The sequence below is a fragment of the Dermacentor albipictus genome, chromosome 1, assembly GCF_038994185.2.
Source record: "Dermacentor albipictus isolate Rhodes 1998 colony chromosome 1, USDA_Dalb.pri_finalv2, whole genome shotgun sequence".
In the NCBI taxonomy this organism is placed as follows: Eukaryota; Metazoa; Arthropoda; class Arachnida; order Ixodida; family Ixodidae; genus Dermacentor; species Dermacentor albipictus.
Window position 1 is genome coordinate 308662295 of NC_091821.1, and position 14900 is coordinate 308677194.

The following is a 14900-nucleotide window of genomic DNA, read 5'->3' on the forward strand; positions in this document are numbered from 1 at the left end:
AACGATTGATTGTTTTAGGTTTTCCTTTTTTCCGCATACAATTGTGATTTGGAATGGCCTCGAGGGGTCCTTGCGCGAGTTACCAAGTGATGTATTTGCCAACCTATTACCTAATCATGTTCATTAATCAACTATCTATTCCTGATATTGTTTTTTTTTCGATTGTTTGTTTTCTTTTTGCCACTCAAATGTATTCTTCAACTGATTGACATATGTATGCACTCACTCCTGCAATATCTTGCTATGCAAGATGGCAGTATATGTAAATAATAAATAAAACATTACTTTCAGCGTCAGGCAGTAGTAAACTCAACCGTAAATGCGCCGGAAGAGGAACAGACTGATTTTCTGTGTTTTCCTCCGCGAAGCGACGCCGTAGCCAGTTTCTTGAGCTTATCGCTGAAGAACAGCGCCTCTCGAAAGCCAACGAAACCTCGACTTAAGGGCAATTGTTCCGCACTTTGAACCGGCATTTTTGGGCCGGCTAGGGAAAACAACTCTAAATGAACACGATATTCAGTAGTAGAGCGGACGGCCGGTTTGCAGCAAGCCGTTCAGCGACTCGCAACGGCAAAAGAAAACCATGGAAACCGAAATCCGTCGCATGTGCGACCTGGGTGTCATTGTGCCCGGTAAAGGTAAAGAGCCAAGATCTGGCGTGAATTATCGCCAGTTAAATTCGGTAGCCCTACCCATGGCGTACCCAATGCCTAACATCGAAGAAAAAGTCGAGACCGTGGCAAATGCCATGTACCTATCCACTTTAGATTCAGTGCAAGGGTATCATCAAGTCCCACTGACTGAACGTGAATGCATGCAGCATTCATCTCGCCATTAGGAACATTCCGTCCTCTGATGCCGAGCTTCGGCCTAAAGAATGCTCCCTATTGCTATTAGAGCCGAATGGATCGAGCGTTGCAGGGGTTGGGAGGTTTCGCCTTTTCTTACCTGGACGATGTAGAAATATTTCTTCAACACCTGGGAGGAGCTTGTTAAATAATTCGCGCACAGTCCTAGGTCGACGGGTCTCACTGTCAGAGCGCGGAAGTGCCACTTGGGGTGTGCTAGTAGTGTGAGCGACCTGGGACAGGTCGTGGGGCGCGGCCAGCGTAGACCCTCCGAGCTAAAAGTTGGCGTTCTGGAGTACCGGTGTCCAACTACAAAGCCGGAAGTTTTTAGGACTTGCGGGGTATTACCAGCAATAAGTAAAAAAATTACTCGAACCTCGCTGGCCTTTTGACAGATTGTCACCGCAAATAAGAACCAGCGATCATTTCTTGGGTTAAAAATAAAGAGAAGGCTTTTAAGTAGGGGTGTGCGAATATTGAAATTTTCGAATACGAATCGAATACGAATAAGGCGCATAACTGTCTTCGAATATCGAATCGAATATCGAATGTATGTGTAGTATTAAAAAATTGCAAAACGAGGTAACAATAGCTTCATCACCCTTTTAAAGATAATATTACATTTTACGAGGCTGCTTCAGGTTAAAGAGGCACTCATTATAGGTAATGCACTCAGGTAATGTCAGGTAATGCTCTGTCAGGTAAACCGCTTGTTACAGATTATCGCGAAGGAAAATTGACTGCTCAACATGTTCAGAAAGTAAGGGCTCTCTATGCACTGTGACAACATTTGTCCAGGTAACATTTTCTAGGTGCATATTTTATTGCGCATACTTACAAAGCCCGAAAGTACATCATATATTGTTATGAAAGAGCCCTGGAATAAAGCTTGGTAAAAAAAACTGAAACTGATCATGTCTCACGGGCCTGATGCAGATAGACTGGAACAGAGCGTACACAGTCATAGTAAGGTTCGTTACAGCACTTTAGATCACAGCGCTGCAACGCTGTGTCGTCGTTTTGTACCTTCTTCTGTCCCTGTTTTGTGTTGCGCTGCAACGAACCTTACTATGAATCCCAACAAACTGGCCCAACTTGCCATCTTGATGCAGAGCATACAGATAATGAGCGGATCATGTGAAGCTCTCAATGAATAAACATGTTTTTAGGAGAATGTGGAGCAAGCATATAATTCGTTAATTGCTAAATTATTCACAGTCTGTCCGAATATTCGCCGTTTCGACCATTATTCGGCCGTCCTCGAATATTCGGGAATTTACTAATATGCATTTCTCGAATCGAATACGCTTCGAATAAGGAAAATATTAGATTCGTATTCGAAATTTCGAATATTCGCACACCCCTACTTTTAAGAGCCTGAAACAAGCCCTGGAAAAAAGGCATGTGCTTATGACTCCTAATTTCTTTAAAAGCTTTATTACACAATGTGACGCAAGTGACCGCGGCGTAGGAGTCATACCAGGAGGATGCCGACGGGCTCGAGCGGCCCGTCTTGTATTTGAACCGGAAGCTTAACTGCCAGAGAGGAGGCGTATAGTTATACGTGCAAAAAGGAGTGCGCTTGCCTGGTATAGGCTGTCGATAGGCTTGGTTGTTATGTTTCCGGGTCCGCATTTAGACGGAGCATTGTCCTTTGTCTTGGTTACACACCGAGTCACCAAGTAATGGCCGTCTGCTCAGCTGGAGCTTGTCACTTCAACACCAGAATTTCTGAGTTTGCTACAACAAGGCTGCCTACAAATGCTGGCGAACTTAGCCGAGCTTCTTACGCTGCAGCCTCTGTTTATCTGTGAGGTTTCCTTAGATGTTCAAGATTTTAGTGTTGCGTTTTCATGTATATTCTTTTCTCTTCAGTTATTTTACATTATTATTATTTATTTTAAAAACATGTATATATGTTTGACAGAAAAGGGAAAGCAAGGGCCAGGCTGGCAACCTTGAAAATGATTTATAATCACTTACGAAACACATCGTGTGAAGGGTATCGTAGGGTTAGTGTCACGGCTCAAAATAAGCCTTCTGATCGCTCGAGAGCCTACCGCTGCCGATCGAATGGGCTGTCATTGCAACCCAAGTGACTGGGAGCGAAACAGGGCAAAAAATAAACTTTCTTCGATCGCCTCAGCTGTTTCTAGTTTGCCCCAATGACTGTTGAGAATTGCTTTGCAACCCATTTTTTAGCTGTTTATGTTCTCAGAAAGCATTTTGTTTGAGAGTACTATTTGTAGAGGTCTGTATCCCGAGCTCTTAATCGGGTGCGTGTCTCGTGTTTAGTATAATAACCTTAATGGTGCTGTTGACAACACAGCGCGGTTAGAGCATTTCTTTTCGTACAGTTTGGTCTGGCGTTGTGGAGGGCATTGGGAGGGTGATCGCTTTCGCCGAAGTGGTTTGACGTTGATTTTCAGTCACTGCAGTGGGCTTTCTCGGAGCCAAGCAAAGGAAAGACCAGCGGACGAAAGAGCAGCAAGGCCATTCCCTTTATGCCATCAAAGACGTCAATCAACCAGCACATCGCATACGTCGAGCTGCGTCGAACAGCTCGACTTCTTGATGCATTATCTGACGGTGGGGGTGCTATTGTGCCACAATACGTGCCTATCATCGAGGCGACTGCCGCTCCTCCCCCTCCCCTCTTGTTCTTCTGAAGTGGTTGCCCTTGTGCTGAGCTTCATACATCCACTGACGACCTTTAAAGTTCCTCGGAACTGCTGACGCTTTGCCGTAGAGTCCGGTGGTACGCAGCCCCAAGACTTCTCGCGTGATGAAAAAAGGAATGCGACGCGGGCGACGTAGGCACCCGCCCCGCCTCGTTACTGCCAACGACGGCTCGCCGAATGGATTTAAGGCAAAACCGGCCCATGGTTAGAGGAGAGAGTCGCCACCAGTCGCCCCGCCGGTCTGTTGCGCTCTTACCGCTACATTTACGCTATATTCTCTCTGTACATTGTTAAGAACGGCCAGCTGAAGTGCAAGTTTTGCCAGCCAGTTGCGACAGCGGCGTCAACTTTCCTGGAACGCCACCGCAAACCTCTAGCCACGGCGTCACTAAGTCGACTGTGTGTGAAGAACAATACGCGCGTCCTCAACTCTCCGTCGCTGGAGCCGAGTTTGACGAAGCAGGCTTTGTGCCTGAACCCGCCATCGCGGACCTGATCTTCTATGAGCGGGGGAGTTGCCGCGGGAACGTCTACGGAGACCCCTTCCCACGCACCGACCAAGAAGCAAGACAATGGGCAGCCGGCGGGCGCGCTGCGGGGGTCAGCTCGGGGAATAAATGCTCCTACGGTGCCTGGTCGTCTCGCCTACGGTGCCTGGTCAACTTGTCTACGGTGCCTGGTCGAACGTTTCCGTCACCTTGGGATCGATTGAGGAACGAGTGTTTATAAACCGCTGTTGTGCGGCTACTCAGGGTACTTTCTTAAGCAGTGATGTTAGACTGATGTACTTTCTCTCGCAGTCATGCTAGGCTGATGAACTGCATGTAGATATTTGAAGTAGTAGCTTAGCGCAAATAAAACCACAGACACAAGGAAGACAGACAAGGACAAGCGCTACTCACAACTGTTTAATGAAAGGAAGGATAGTGCGTTATATATATATCCTCTTGTCACGCATGCGCCTACCAAGCAGAAGTGAAGCCGGTACATGCACATCAAAGGCGGTCGCGCAAGAAGTTAAATTCGGCATCCAGTAATGTGATGGAACGCTCACTCACACATCTTCAGCACTATCTATCTATATCTACCTATATACCACTCTACCTATATATATACCTATATATATCTACCTATATCTATATCTACCTATCCTACCACTACGTATATCTATCAGCACTTCCGCCTTTGATGTGCATGTACCGGCTTCACTTCTGCTTGGTAGGCGCATGAGTGACAAGAGGATATATGTATAACGCACTATCCTTCCTTTCATTAAACAGTTGTGAGTAGCGCTTGTCCTTGTCTGTCTTCCTTGTGTCTGTGGTTTTATTTGCGCTAAGCTACTACTTCAAATATGGACGACCAACTAGCCCAACAGTCAACTCTTCTAGAATTGCATGTAGATACTGTAAATAAACACATATTCCTCGTTCTCGATGAGAAGCAGTCCTTCCCTTCAACAACGTCCTCAGCGTGGATAAGTTGGACGACGGCATGGGCCAGCTACCTTCTAATTCATGCCCGACTCCAATCTTGACAACGGGGTACGAGCAATGGGATTGAGCCCCCAATCCTAACAACATATTGTACGCGGACAAATCTTTTCGTTTCCTCAGTAATGTGGAAAGTTGGGCTAGTTGGTGGTTAATCATCATGCCTTGCTGGTGAAGCAGCGCACTGACACGGACACGGCGAGTGTCGTGTATTCTTGTGTTTCTTCGCCGTGTCCGTGTCAGTACGCCGGTTCACCAGAAAGGTATGATGTTTTCGTTTCCTCTTCGTCTGTTCCAAGAGTCCGTCCCTCGTTCTCGCAACATCGCCCAAGTATGAACACAAATGCAGCAAGCGCCATGTATTTGGGCTTTCCCGACTCGCCTGTGCTGGTTTCGCTGGTATCGAAATGCATAAATGAATAAAAAGAAAGAAAGAAAGAAAGAAAGGAAAGAAGAGCAGGTGCACCTGCATTCAAGTGCCCGCTATAAAAGCCCACAGGTGTCAAAAGTAATCCATAGGACTCCACTACGGCGTCTCTTATAGCCCCTGTGAGGCTTTAGTATGTTAAATCCCACGGATCGATCGATCGATCGATCGATCAATCAATCAATCAATCAATCAATCAATCAATCAATCAATCAATCAATCAATCAATCAATCAATCAATCAATCAAGTATCCAGTTAGTGCATGCGGCTCCTTATAGGAAGCCTGTCGTTTTACCGTTCGAACCACGGCACATGAAGGTTCTTATTGTGGGGGCCTCCCACTTTATTATAAGCACCGAGCTGTCGCCACTTGTTTCACGAAGCACACAGGACAAATGCATCTGCTGTCGAGTGCACGTTAGAATTCCGCGGTCATGATTCGTGTATGAAATCCGAGACGCGAGCTCAAACCATGCGTATTCCATAAGCTCGTAAACAAATGCGATACTGAAGGCACGCTGCTTTCGTGTTCGTGTACGGTTAGCAACTCTTGCCTAGGTGCTGCATTAGCACACCTGAATTCCTAAAGCCACCCGGTATGCGCTTAACTTTCCGCTCAGTTCCCGTTGTTTCTTTTATATACGTCTACGAAGGAGTACTGACGCCTTTTTCGTGCTGTGTTTTCATTTCATGCCCTTGGTTTGCCGAATATTCAGGAAGAGGGAAATATGTGCAACGTAAAAAGACTAATGTGTAACGTGTCCGAACAATTTCAATCATTGTGGCTTCGAGCATTCGCATCGGTGCTCTAATTAGACAGTGATACATGAAACGAAGGCGACAAAAAGAAAAAGAAAGGATGTGCTAACTGCTTATGCAGAGCTTGGAAAGCATATTATTTATCGCAAGAATACGTGCTGCCCAGACGTAATTTGACTATTCACTTTGGAAGACTCTCACATAGCTAAGAGCAACCTGCCGAGGAGTTATGGCACATTCACTTGTTACATACTTTCGCGAAAGAAAGAAAAAAGCGCAGCGCACTAATAAAGTTCCTTCGTAGCTTCACAGGCACATATAGGCTTACTTAGCACTTGTCAAGCGTCAGCGTCACTGCGGACGCTCGACGGTGTCCTCAAACCACAATGCTTTCGTAGTACTGTTTGCACCGACTGAAAATTGCGATCCCGCACACAGGCATGTCTTTTCGCACTCTGCCGGGAGTTATACGTGCACAAGGTGGGTATTCGCCAACATTCCTTGCCGGTCCTGGCAACAGCTAGCACGACACAAGCACAAGTGCGACAGAGTCGGGGACATCGCTTGCGTTCTGTTCTGCCGCAGATGTGAACGAGAAGTGCGTTCTTTATTGGGGACGAACCGTCTCGGTGGCTTGGTGCGAATGGGTCCATTTCGCAGGCGCTAGACGCGAGCACAAGACTAGACAACCGGTCACATGGGCTGGACGGATGGAGCAGCCGTTGCTCCGGGTCCAGCCTCCTGAGCACTCCTCTCCGGCGCCAGGATGGGCTCCAAGGGAATGAGCAAGTCCGCTGCGTTCTCTTGCCGCAGCACTTCGGAGTAGCGAGGTGGTTGAATGGGCGTCGGGGCATCGATAGGAGGCACAACATCGCCCAGCAGAGATTCGTCCTCGGGCACCGCGGGAGGCTCCTGCTGAGTCCGCAGTGACGCGTAGCATGGCGGTGGAGTCCTGGGCGGCGGGTCCAAGCCGGGCACGTGGTACACGAGGAAGTGCTCGGCAGCGGGATCGGCAGACACCGCTACACCACTGCCGACGGCCACACACTCCTGGACCTCGCGACTTTGCGATGCTACCAGTTCCTCGAGCCTCCTACGACGCCGTCGCGTCCTCTCGTCCTCGCCGAAGAGTCGAAAGCGCAGGTACTTCCCTTCGTCTGTCGATGAATTTGCGAGATAACTGAAGGCCCGTATCACGGCACCCAAGAACACCAGGAATAGGATGGGTATGAGGATGAACAGAAGCGCGTAGAAGAACACGCGGGGCCGGCACGACGTAGTTATGGTGAATACGGCGTTGCCGGCGTCCCTCTCTCGTGGCACATGTAGGATGAGCCTGTCCTCTGCGCCGAAATGGACGTGGTACACACAGTGCGTCTGCTCGAGGCACACCACGTCCTGGGGGCTCACGCCGAACACGGTGCGGTTCAGGTCGACGCGGATGTTGAAGTTCACCAGCGAGGACGAGGACCGGTTTTCGTTTACAAGGAGAACGTAATAGAGGTCCGCCGCAGTGGCCCGGAAGGTGAGATGAGCCGCGTCCAACGTGTCCGATGGATGCACGCGCTTCGATTTGATAGCCCAGCGGTAGAAGGCAGGCAGGCGCCTGGATGTGTCCTCGTCGTCGTCTTCCTCGGAGCTGCCGTAGTCGTCTTCCACTTGTTCCTGCAGCGTGCGGATGCACCTCTGCAGTTCCTCTTCGCCACGGATGGCATGCACTGTGCCCCCGGGCCCGTCGGCCATCACGTCGGCTGTCACGTTGGAGCCCGGCAGCAAATAGTAGCGTAGGTAGTGGAACTTTCCCGAGGGTACACTGGCAGACAGCTCTATGGTGTGATGGATGTGGTTGGCCGGAACAGCCGGCGGAAGGTCATTGACGCGGTAAACACTGAACGGGTGCGCCGACACAAACTCCTGTCCGCCGCACCATACGTTGGAGACGGCCTCGACGAGCCGCATGTCGGTGGAGGCCATGTGCACGTCTTTCTCGGGGAAGCGCAGCATGATGAGACACATGGCACCCAGCAGCACGGCCACGAGCGCTATGAGCATGCTCACGCGCATGCAGAAGGTCTGGCAGCGCTTCATGGCTGTGGCACTGCCGCTGCTCCTTCGCTCAGGGCGGCTCAGCATCCTGGGTGTCACGCGCAGGACGTGCACATGGGGCCGGTCGCGTGCCTGCGAGGGAAAAAAAACGAGGACCCTTGTTCAGGCTAAACGTTTAAGCTCACATGACGTGCAGTAAAATGCGAACGCTTATTCTGAACCCTGTTTCGAAAGAATTCCACTCAGCACATGGGTGCCAAAGAGGAAACTTCAATCAGCGAGAGACAGCAGCACTCGACTGCTGTGTTTGTATCACCTTTCTTTCTTTCCAGTCGCATGATATCTCTCTTCCTAAATTAACGTAGAAAGAAAAAGTAATGATTGCTTTCCATTGATGTTGAGGGACGAGGTCCTTGTAGCCCGGTGGGGCTGAACTAGTAGACAGGAGGCGTCGAGAAACTATGGTGAACGGTACTTACAAGCAAACTATTTACATTTGCACAGAATGCGAATAGCTTTAGTAGGCCCTCATTCTTCTGCACCTTGTCAAGGGGGTTAGAGCCCGGGACGCTGCTAATGCGTAGTACGAGACATGGAACCTTACTGTTCTACCACTGCGTGGTTACATTCAAGACTGCCGGCGAGTGATCCGTACTGCGGCTATGAAAGTAATGTAAAAAAAAAGGAGGGAGGTGGGGGGGGGCCTAAAGAGAAAAGAAAACAGCTGAGCGAATGGACCCTCTCTCGCTTCTAGCGCTAGTTATCTAACTGCACTACCCTTTTCTGTGCTCGCGGTTCTCGCATTCCGACGCACCCATGGCGTTGCTTACGTACACTGACCCCACTTCCTATTGCTTCACCCCTATAGTCGGCAGTAGGTGTCGAGACCGTCAGACACTAGAGCGACTGCGGTGTACAATCGGATTCACGGTCCGTTCTCCTTCCCGCTGGACAAGGGAATGAAAGGTTCAGCGCCCGGCAGCAAATTGTGGGCTTGGATATGCCTGTCGAGAGCGAGAGTCGGGTCATTTACTTGGGGGAGCCCGTCCCTTCTGAGGAAGCATAACAGGTCACTGTCAGCCATTTCTCAGCGTAGTAAATGACACATACGCGGCCTTACAGGAAGGTTCTTTCGGCAGTACCACGCTTCACACGTGCATGTTATTCCACACTTCTTAAAGGAAAGACAATAGCGAAACGAAAGCGCACGAAGCCGGTGAGCTATACGTATTAGAGATCCCCGCACTTGAGGACTATCCACCTCCTGCCGTCTTGCTTCGGTATCGCTGTTCAGTAGCAGCGAGACAAAACTGCACGCCACTTATTTTGTTTGCTTAGACAGATGGTTGCGATAGCTGTGGGAAAGGAGCCGGACGAGTGCGGCTTGGCTCAGGGTCAACAGAGCGCCCAAGTACAACCTGCAGGACTAATCAGTCAGGTCGAAAATCTCATTGCGTTGCCTTCGTACGGGCGCGTAGCTTGTTCGCGTCTCGCAAACAACGCGACAAGTGTGCCGAATGACTGCACGATAATCTGTTTCAGTTACTACCGAACAGCCGAAGCTATAATGGAGGCCATCTGTCGGCCAAAATGGCCACCTAGTGTAGCATTTCGCAAATAGATCGCACAAAACTACGTGATGTTGCAGGCAATATCGTATTGGTGAACATTTATGGGGAACCAGCGCCGGCCAGGAGGCGCAACGGCAGTTTTAGTGTGAAGCTGAATTATGCTGACACCTTCCGATAGGGCCGCCGCGAAAATGGTGCGACATTTTGGATTACAATAGCAGCGCGCCTGAATCAACGTTCGCTTTAGCTGAATGCGTCCAGCCAAGATCTGATATGTACTTATGCGCTTTGGAGAAGCGCATGCGCTCAAACGTTCGAGCACGCCGGTTCCCACTCGAGCCAGTATCTAGACACAAGTACTTCGAGACATAAAGTTTCATACAATTACTAGGGGGAACTGTATGCTAGTATGTATGCGAAATCTGCAAGTAGGGCAGTTCAGCCAGCTCGGGAATCATGGCTAGTACGTGGATTTCCCTAAACTTCGTCCTTCTGGCTTTAAATGGCTTCGTGACTTTGAAAAGTGTTGATTTTACAGCGAAGCTGTCTATGGCTAGGATCTGGAAAAAAAATGTGTCCGAAATGTTGTCAAAATCAAATAATCATGTGGGCCAATCCTGGTGATAGTGCACAAAGGGTCCAAGCTCAATGGCACATACCCCTGTAGACTCGGGGACCTATAACGCGCCCTTGAACTACCCTTGTCACACGTGGGACCCAAAGAGGTCCCAACCCAAGCACAAGGTTAAGAACAGTTTTTTGAAAACAAATTATTTGTGCAACTTTTTTCAAAACGTACTGTTAAAACGTACTGTCACCCATTAAGGATTTCTCGAGCTTTGTTTCGTCATACATTCACGTCCTTGTCCAGGATCACGTACTTTGGTAGGAATATAGATGTGTCTACATATTTACATGTATTCAGGGCGAGACGCAGCGATTAAAGGAATTCATTGAAGTAGAAGTCATTTTATTTATTAGATGCGTAATTTCGGTTGACTACTTAATGCTTTCGAGTTTCGGTTATGCTCACGTTATATGACGCAATATTTCCCGTTGTTGCAAAATGAATTAATCCTTCCGAATAACTTTAGTCAAGTAAGCAAACGCCTATCCAGGGCAGTGACACGAAAGAAAGCCACGTTTACATTCCTACGACTGCAATAAGTGCATTCGCCGCAGCAGGCAAGATGAAACAATAATAAAAACTTAGTGTACTTATGAAAGACACCCCCCCAATCCGCCACTTGTCTTTTCTTTTTTTCTTACGTTTCTTGTTTCTTGGAATGTTGCCACTATGCGGCAACATTCCAAGAAACAAGAAATGTAAATCAACCGAAATGGTTGGTTTACAACAAGAAACGAACCAACAAGAAACATCCAACAAAAAATGAACCCTAACCGTAGAGGAGTGTTGCCACATAGTGGCAACATTCCTCTTCGGTTTGGGTTCAGAAATGAGCGGTTCGGGCTCATTTCTTTGCATGCGGTCAAGATACATATAGGCTACGGCAGCTCGTTTACAATATGTAGAAGTTCACAGCAAGTCCATTAAGCCGCTCATGAGCCCAATTCCAAAGTAACTTTTTTACTGAGCACAAAATATTATTTAGGCATCACACACACACAAAAAAAAAACACTGAACCATAAGAACCGAAGGGCTTGGACAATATTGGTCTTTCCAAAACATGAAAATTGAATGACACATGTTTTTTGTTAATATTATGGCGAACTGCATAATCCCAGGCAGTAAAAATGTGTAACGTAACTGCATAATCCCAAGTTGTAGAGATGGGCGAGTTAGGAATCAAATGTTGTTGGCACGACTGGAGAAGTTTCGCACTCGGATTTCATTGCCAACAGCTGTGTCAAGTTCATTGACTCCTGCGAACAACTCTGATTCATGCTGTGCGAGGCGGCAAGGAAATGCTTTTGTTAAGTTCGTTTTCTCTACATGCTAGCAACCTTTATCCTAATGCTAGCAGCTGTCCAAATCATTTTTTTCGTCTATATTTCTTTTTTCTTGTGAGAGTATCTGCCACTAGTTCCACGAGTATTAGCCCCGAGAACGACCTACAGGGACGCTGCGAGCGCCGCTGGCGTGACGTCAGGGCACGGACTCGCGCCCGTCGTCTGCTGCAGTTCGGGCAGTGTCCGGGCCCTTTCTGCAGTGTTTCGGTTTGTTCGCTCTCGTTCCGTATGTTTGTATACTCATGACGGTCGTCTCAAATATATTTTTACAACGTCTTCGTTCGCGAAAATTTATTCAGAGTGCTTATTTCCTAGACGACAATATATTTCCCAAAGGTAACGCTACAGTGCCAGCTGAAGGAGCGCGGACCAGCCCACTGCGGGCTTTTCAGGCGTGGATCTACACTTTGCAGCGGTAGCGCACGTGAATAATAAAAGCATCAACGCAATCACATAGCACATAAGAATCCATTTAGGATATCATACCTGCCATCTAAGAAACGCTTGCGATCTATGACTTCTACAACATTTACCTTGACTTTAACCCGCTAAAACATGTTTGCTCACGACGAGCAGTTCGTGGTATAATATCGAATGTTTGAATTTCTTCACAGTAGCGCTCGGCAGTCACACGAGGACTAATCACATTGTTGTTGTTCTTGTTTATTAACTGCAAGAATAACAGTGCATGTAATTTAGGTTCTACCAGGACCACTTGCTTCTTTAACTACTTTTCAATATTGGACCGTTCTTCTGCGGTTACTTTCAAGTGGCAGCAATTTGAAGTAAAGCTAATTGAGACGTACAGCTGTTTGCAGCATACGGAAAAGAATGTACCAATATTTATTCCCTTTTCTGTGCTGTACGTTCAGCTCATTTGAGCGATTTACTGGTGCTTGTTGCTTGAGGAGCAGACATGACGAATCTGTTTGGCGAATTGACACACGCTGCTCGGCCCAAATTTGAGTGAAATATGCCTTTTTAATCGTTTGGCTGCAGCCGGAAAGAAGCCGAAGCCTCATTTATTAGTAGTACGGGACATATTGAAGATATTATTCCGCGGTGGAGGTAAAAAAAATCAAATGAATTCATGCGAGGCTTGTGGTGTCTTCGTTATGAGGCGGATACGCGAGGATCTATTTGATATACTGACGAAGCGTTCCGAGTTCTCATTGCAGTTTCGCGCTGTAAAAAATTTCATCGAGGTTTCCATTCGAAGTTGTAGCGAACTGATGGGTGTCGAGACCCATGCGTGCCTCGCCATAACGACAGTCGGTTGCTTCCGTTGCGTGAAGGGCGTGCCATATTGTCGATAAAGGCTACTGAGGGCCACTGTGAAGGCTACTCTCGATCTTAATCACGAAATTTCCTTTCTGGTGATTGCTGTTATGGTATTCGTTACTCTCTTTTCGCTCGAGTACTTGGAGTAGCACGTCAGGCGAGCAGCCAGGTTACATCTCCAGCGTATGATTAAATCTCTCTCTCTCTCTCTTCGCCCAAATAAGCATTCATTTCACAGCGTAGAGTGAAAACCGCGCGTTCTTCGATCCCGTTGGCATTCTCGCCTGCCCTTAACTTTTTTAGTCGCAGTTGATTATACCGTTGTGGGGACAGGTGTAATATTGCCACGCGCTTGGGCCACTTGCGCCCAGAAGACGACGAGGACGGTCTGGCTCACGAGCTCGCGCCTTCGTCTTTTGTCGGTGCTGCGGTGCCCCTTCGACGACTCCGACTTTAACCGTCTCTTTTACAAGTCGCCTGCCAATTAAACGTGACAATATTGACGCTTCACATGCTTTACAAGCATTGAGGAAAACTTATACATGACAATAAAGAAAAAGAAAATGTACAAGCATCAGCTTTATAATGTCGTAGCTCCGCAAGAGAAATCAGTATAGAAATTATGCAAGCAAGTTTTAGAGAGCCTTCCAATTGAAAAAAAAAAGAAGTAAAAGAAAGGAAATAGAACCCTCAAGAGAAAGAAAACTCAATGTGTTAATTTTTCGATTGCGTGGAATTGTGACTCTAGTTACGTGATTTTGCAAAGATTCCTATTCTCAATGTCAGAGGGTCATCTGCAGTCCATTGAGGGACACATTTGTACATTTTAAGTTCCCCAACAGATGCAGCTTGCAAAAGTGCACTATATTTTTTATTCGCGAGTCAAGTTTCTAAACTGGATGCTGCAGCTTCGTTTATATTTTCTAATTTTTTCTTCTAATATTGTTAGACAAATGTTGTAAGATAACAAGAAATGTCACATGTGCGGGACATCTAAAGCGGCGTTAACTTTAACAGTCTGTAGATTTTGCCTTTGTGTATTGAATCTAGCCAATATCGGTCAGGTAAAAATTTAGAGTATTTCTGCTGCTATCACGTGCTTTGAACAGGGAAGCTCGAAAATGAAGTCTCTAACGATATTCAGCGCACACACAAAAAGAGGATAGCATACTGACAGGAGAAATAAACAGTGCAGCTTACGGTGCAACAAGAAGGCATGTCGCGGTTGTGTTGCCTGTTTGACTGAACCACGAGTTTCAACTGGGCGGCGCAGTGGTCGCGTACTAATGCAGTCAGTCGTGCGAATGTCGGCCGTTAGATTTATCTCTGAGCAGCCGCCGTAAGGGTGCACGTCCACCCGTATAATCTGACGGCTTCGCCAATCCCTCAAGAACGAGCGAATTCCCAGACATACATCACTGGCGCTTCCGGATACCTTGGAGGCCGACGCTCGACAAGTCCAGCCACATGAGCCACATAAAGATAACGGAAACGCCCAATTTCTGCGCTATTTACTGCCCTCAAGGTGATATAATGACGCGCACAACAGTGCTTTTGCTATATTATAGATAACAAAGAGCGTTGCGGCTCGAGACCAGTAATTTTTGTAGTAAAGCAATTTTTTTAAATTTTATTTACACGTAGAAGCATGTGAGGTAAAGCTTTTCATTTTTGCGTCTTGCTTCTTGATGTTATCTCGCAACTGATCATTTTTTGTCTACTGTTTATTTAGTGCCGTTTAACGTCGCAAAGAAACACAGAGACGTCGTAGTGGAAAGCTACGCGATAATTTCGATCGGTTATATGGGTTCCGTACATGCA

At 47.4% G+C, this 14900-nt stretch overlaps 2 protein-coding genes across 8 annotated transcripts in view; one reads left to right on the plus strand and one right to left on the minus strand.

Moving 5' to 3' along the window:
• Nucleotides 1-14900, plus strand: part of LOC135907037 (uncharacterized) — a 101940-nt gene that overhangs the window by 85313 nt on the left and 1727 nt on the right. The window lies entirely within an intron of this gene.
• Nucleotides 6330-14900, minus strand: part of LOC135907035 (uncharacterized) — a 46711-nt gene continuing 38140 nt past the window's right edge. For 5 of the 6 annotated variants that reach the window (XM_065438709.2, XM_065438710.2, XM_065438707.2 and 2 more), the window contains one exon: nucleotides 6330-8387. In XM_065438709.2, coding sequence (XP_065294781.1) covers nucleotides 6903-8387 — 1485 coding nt within the window. In that variant the 3' untranslated portion in view covers nucleotides 6330-6902. Of the gene's footprint in view, nucleotides 8388-14279; nucleotides 14409-14900 lie in introns of those variants that run through there. The other variant, XM_065438708.2, reaches the window with a different exon arrangement.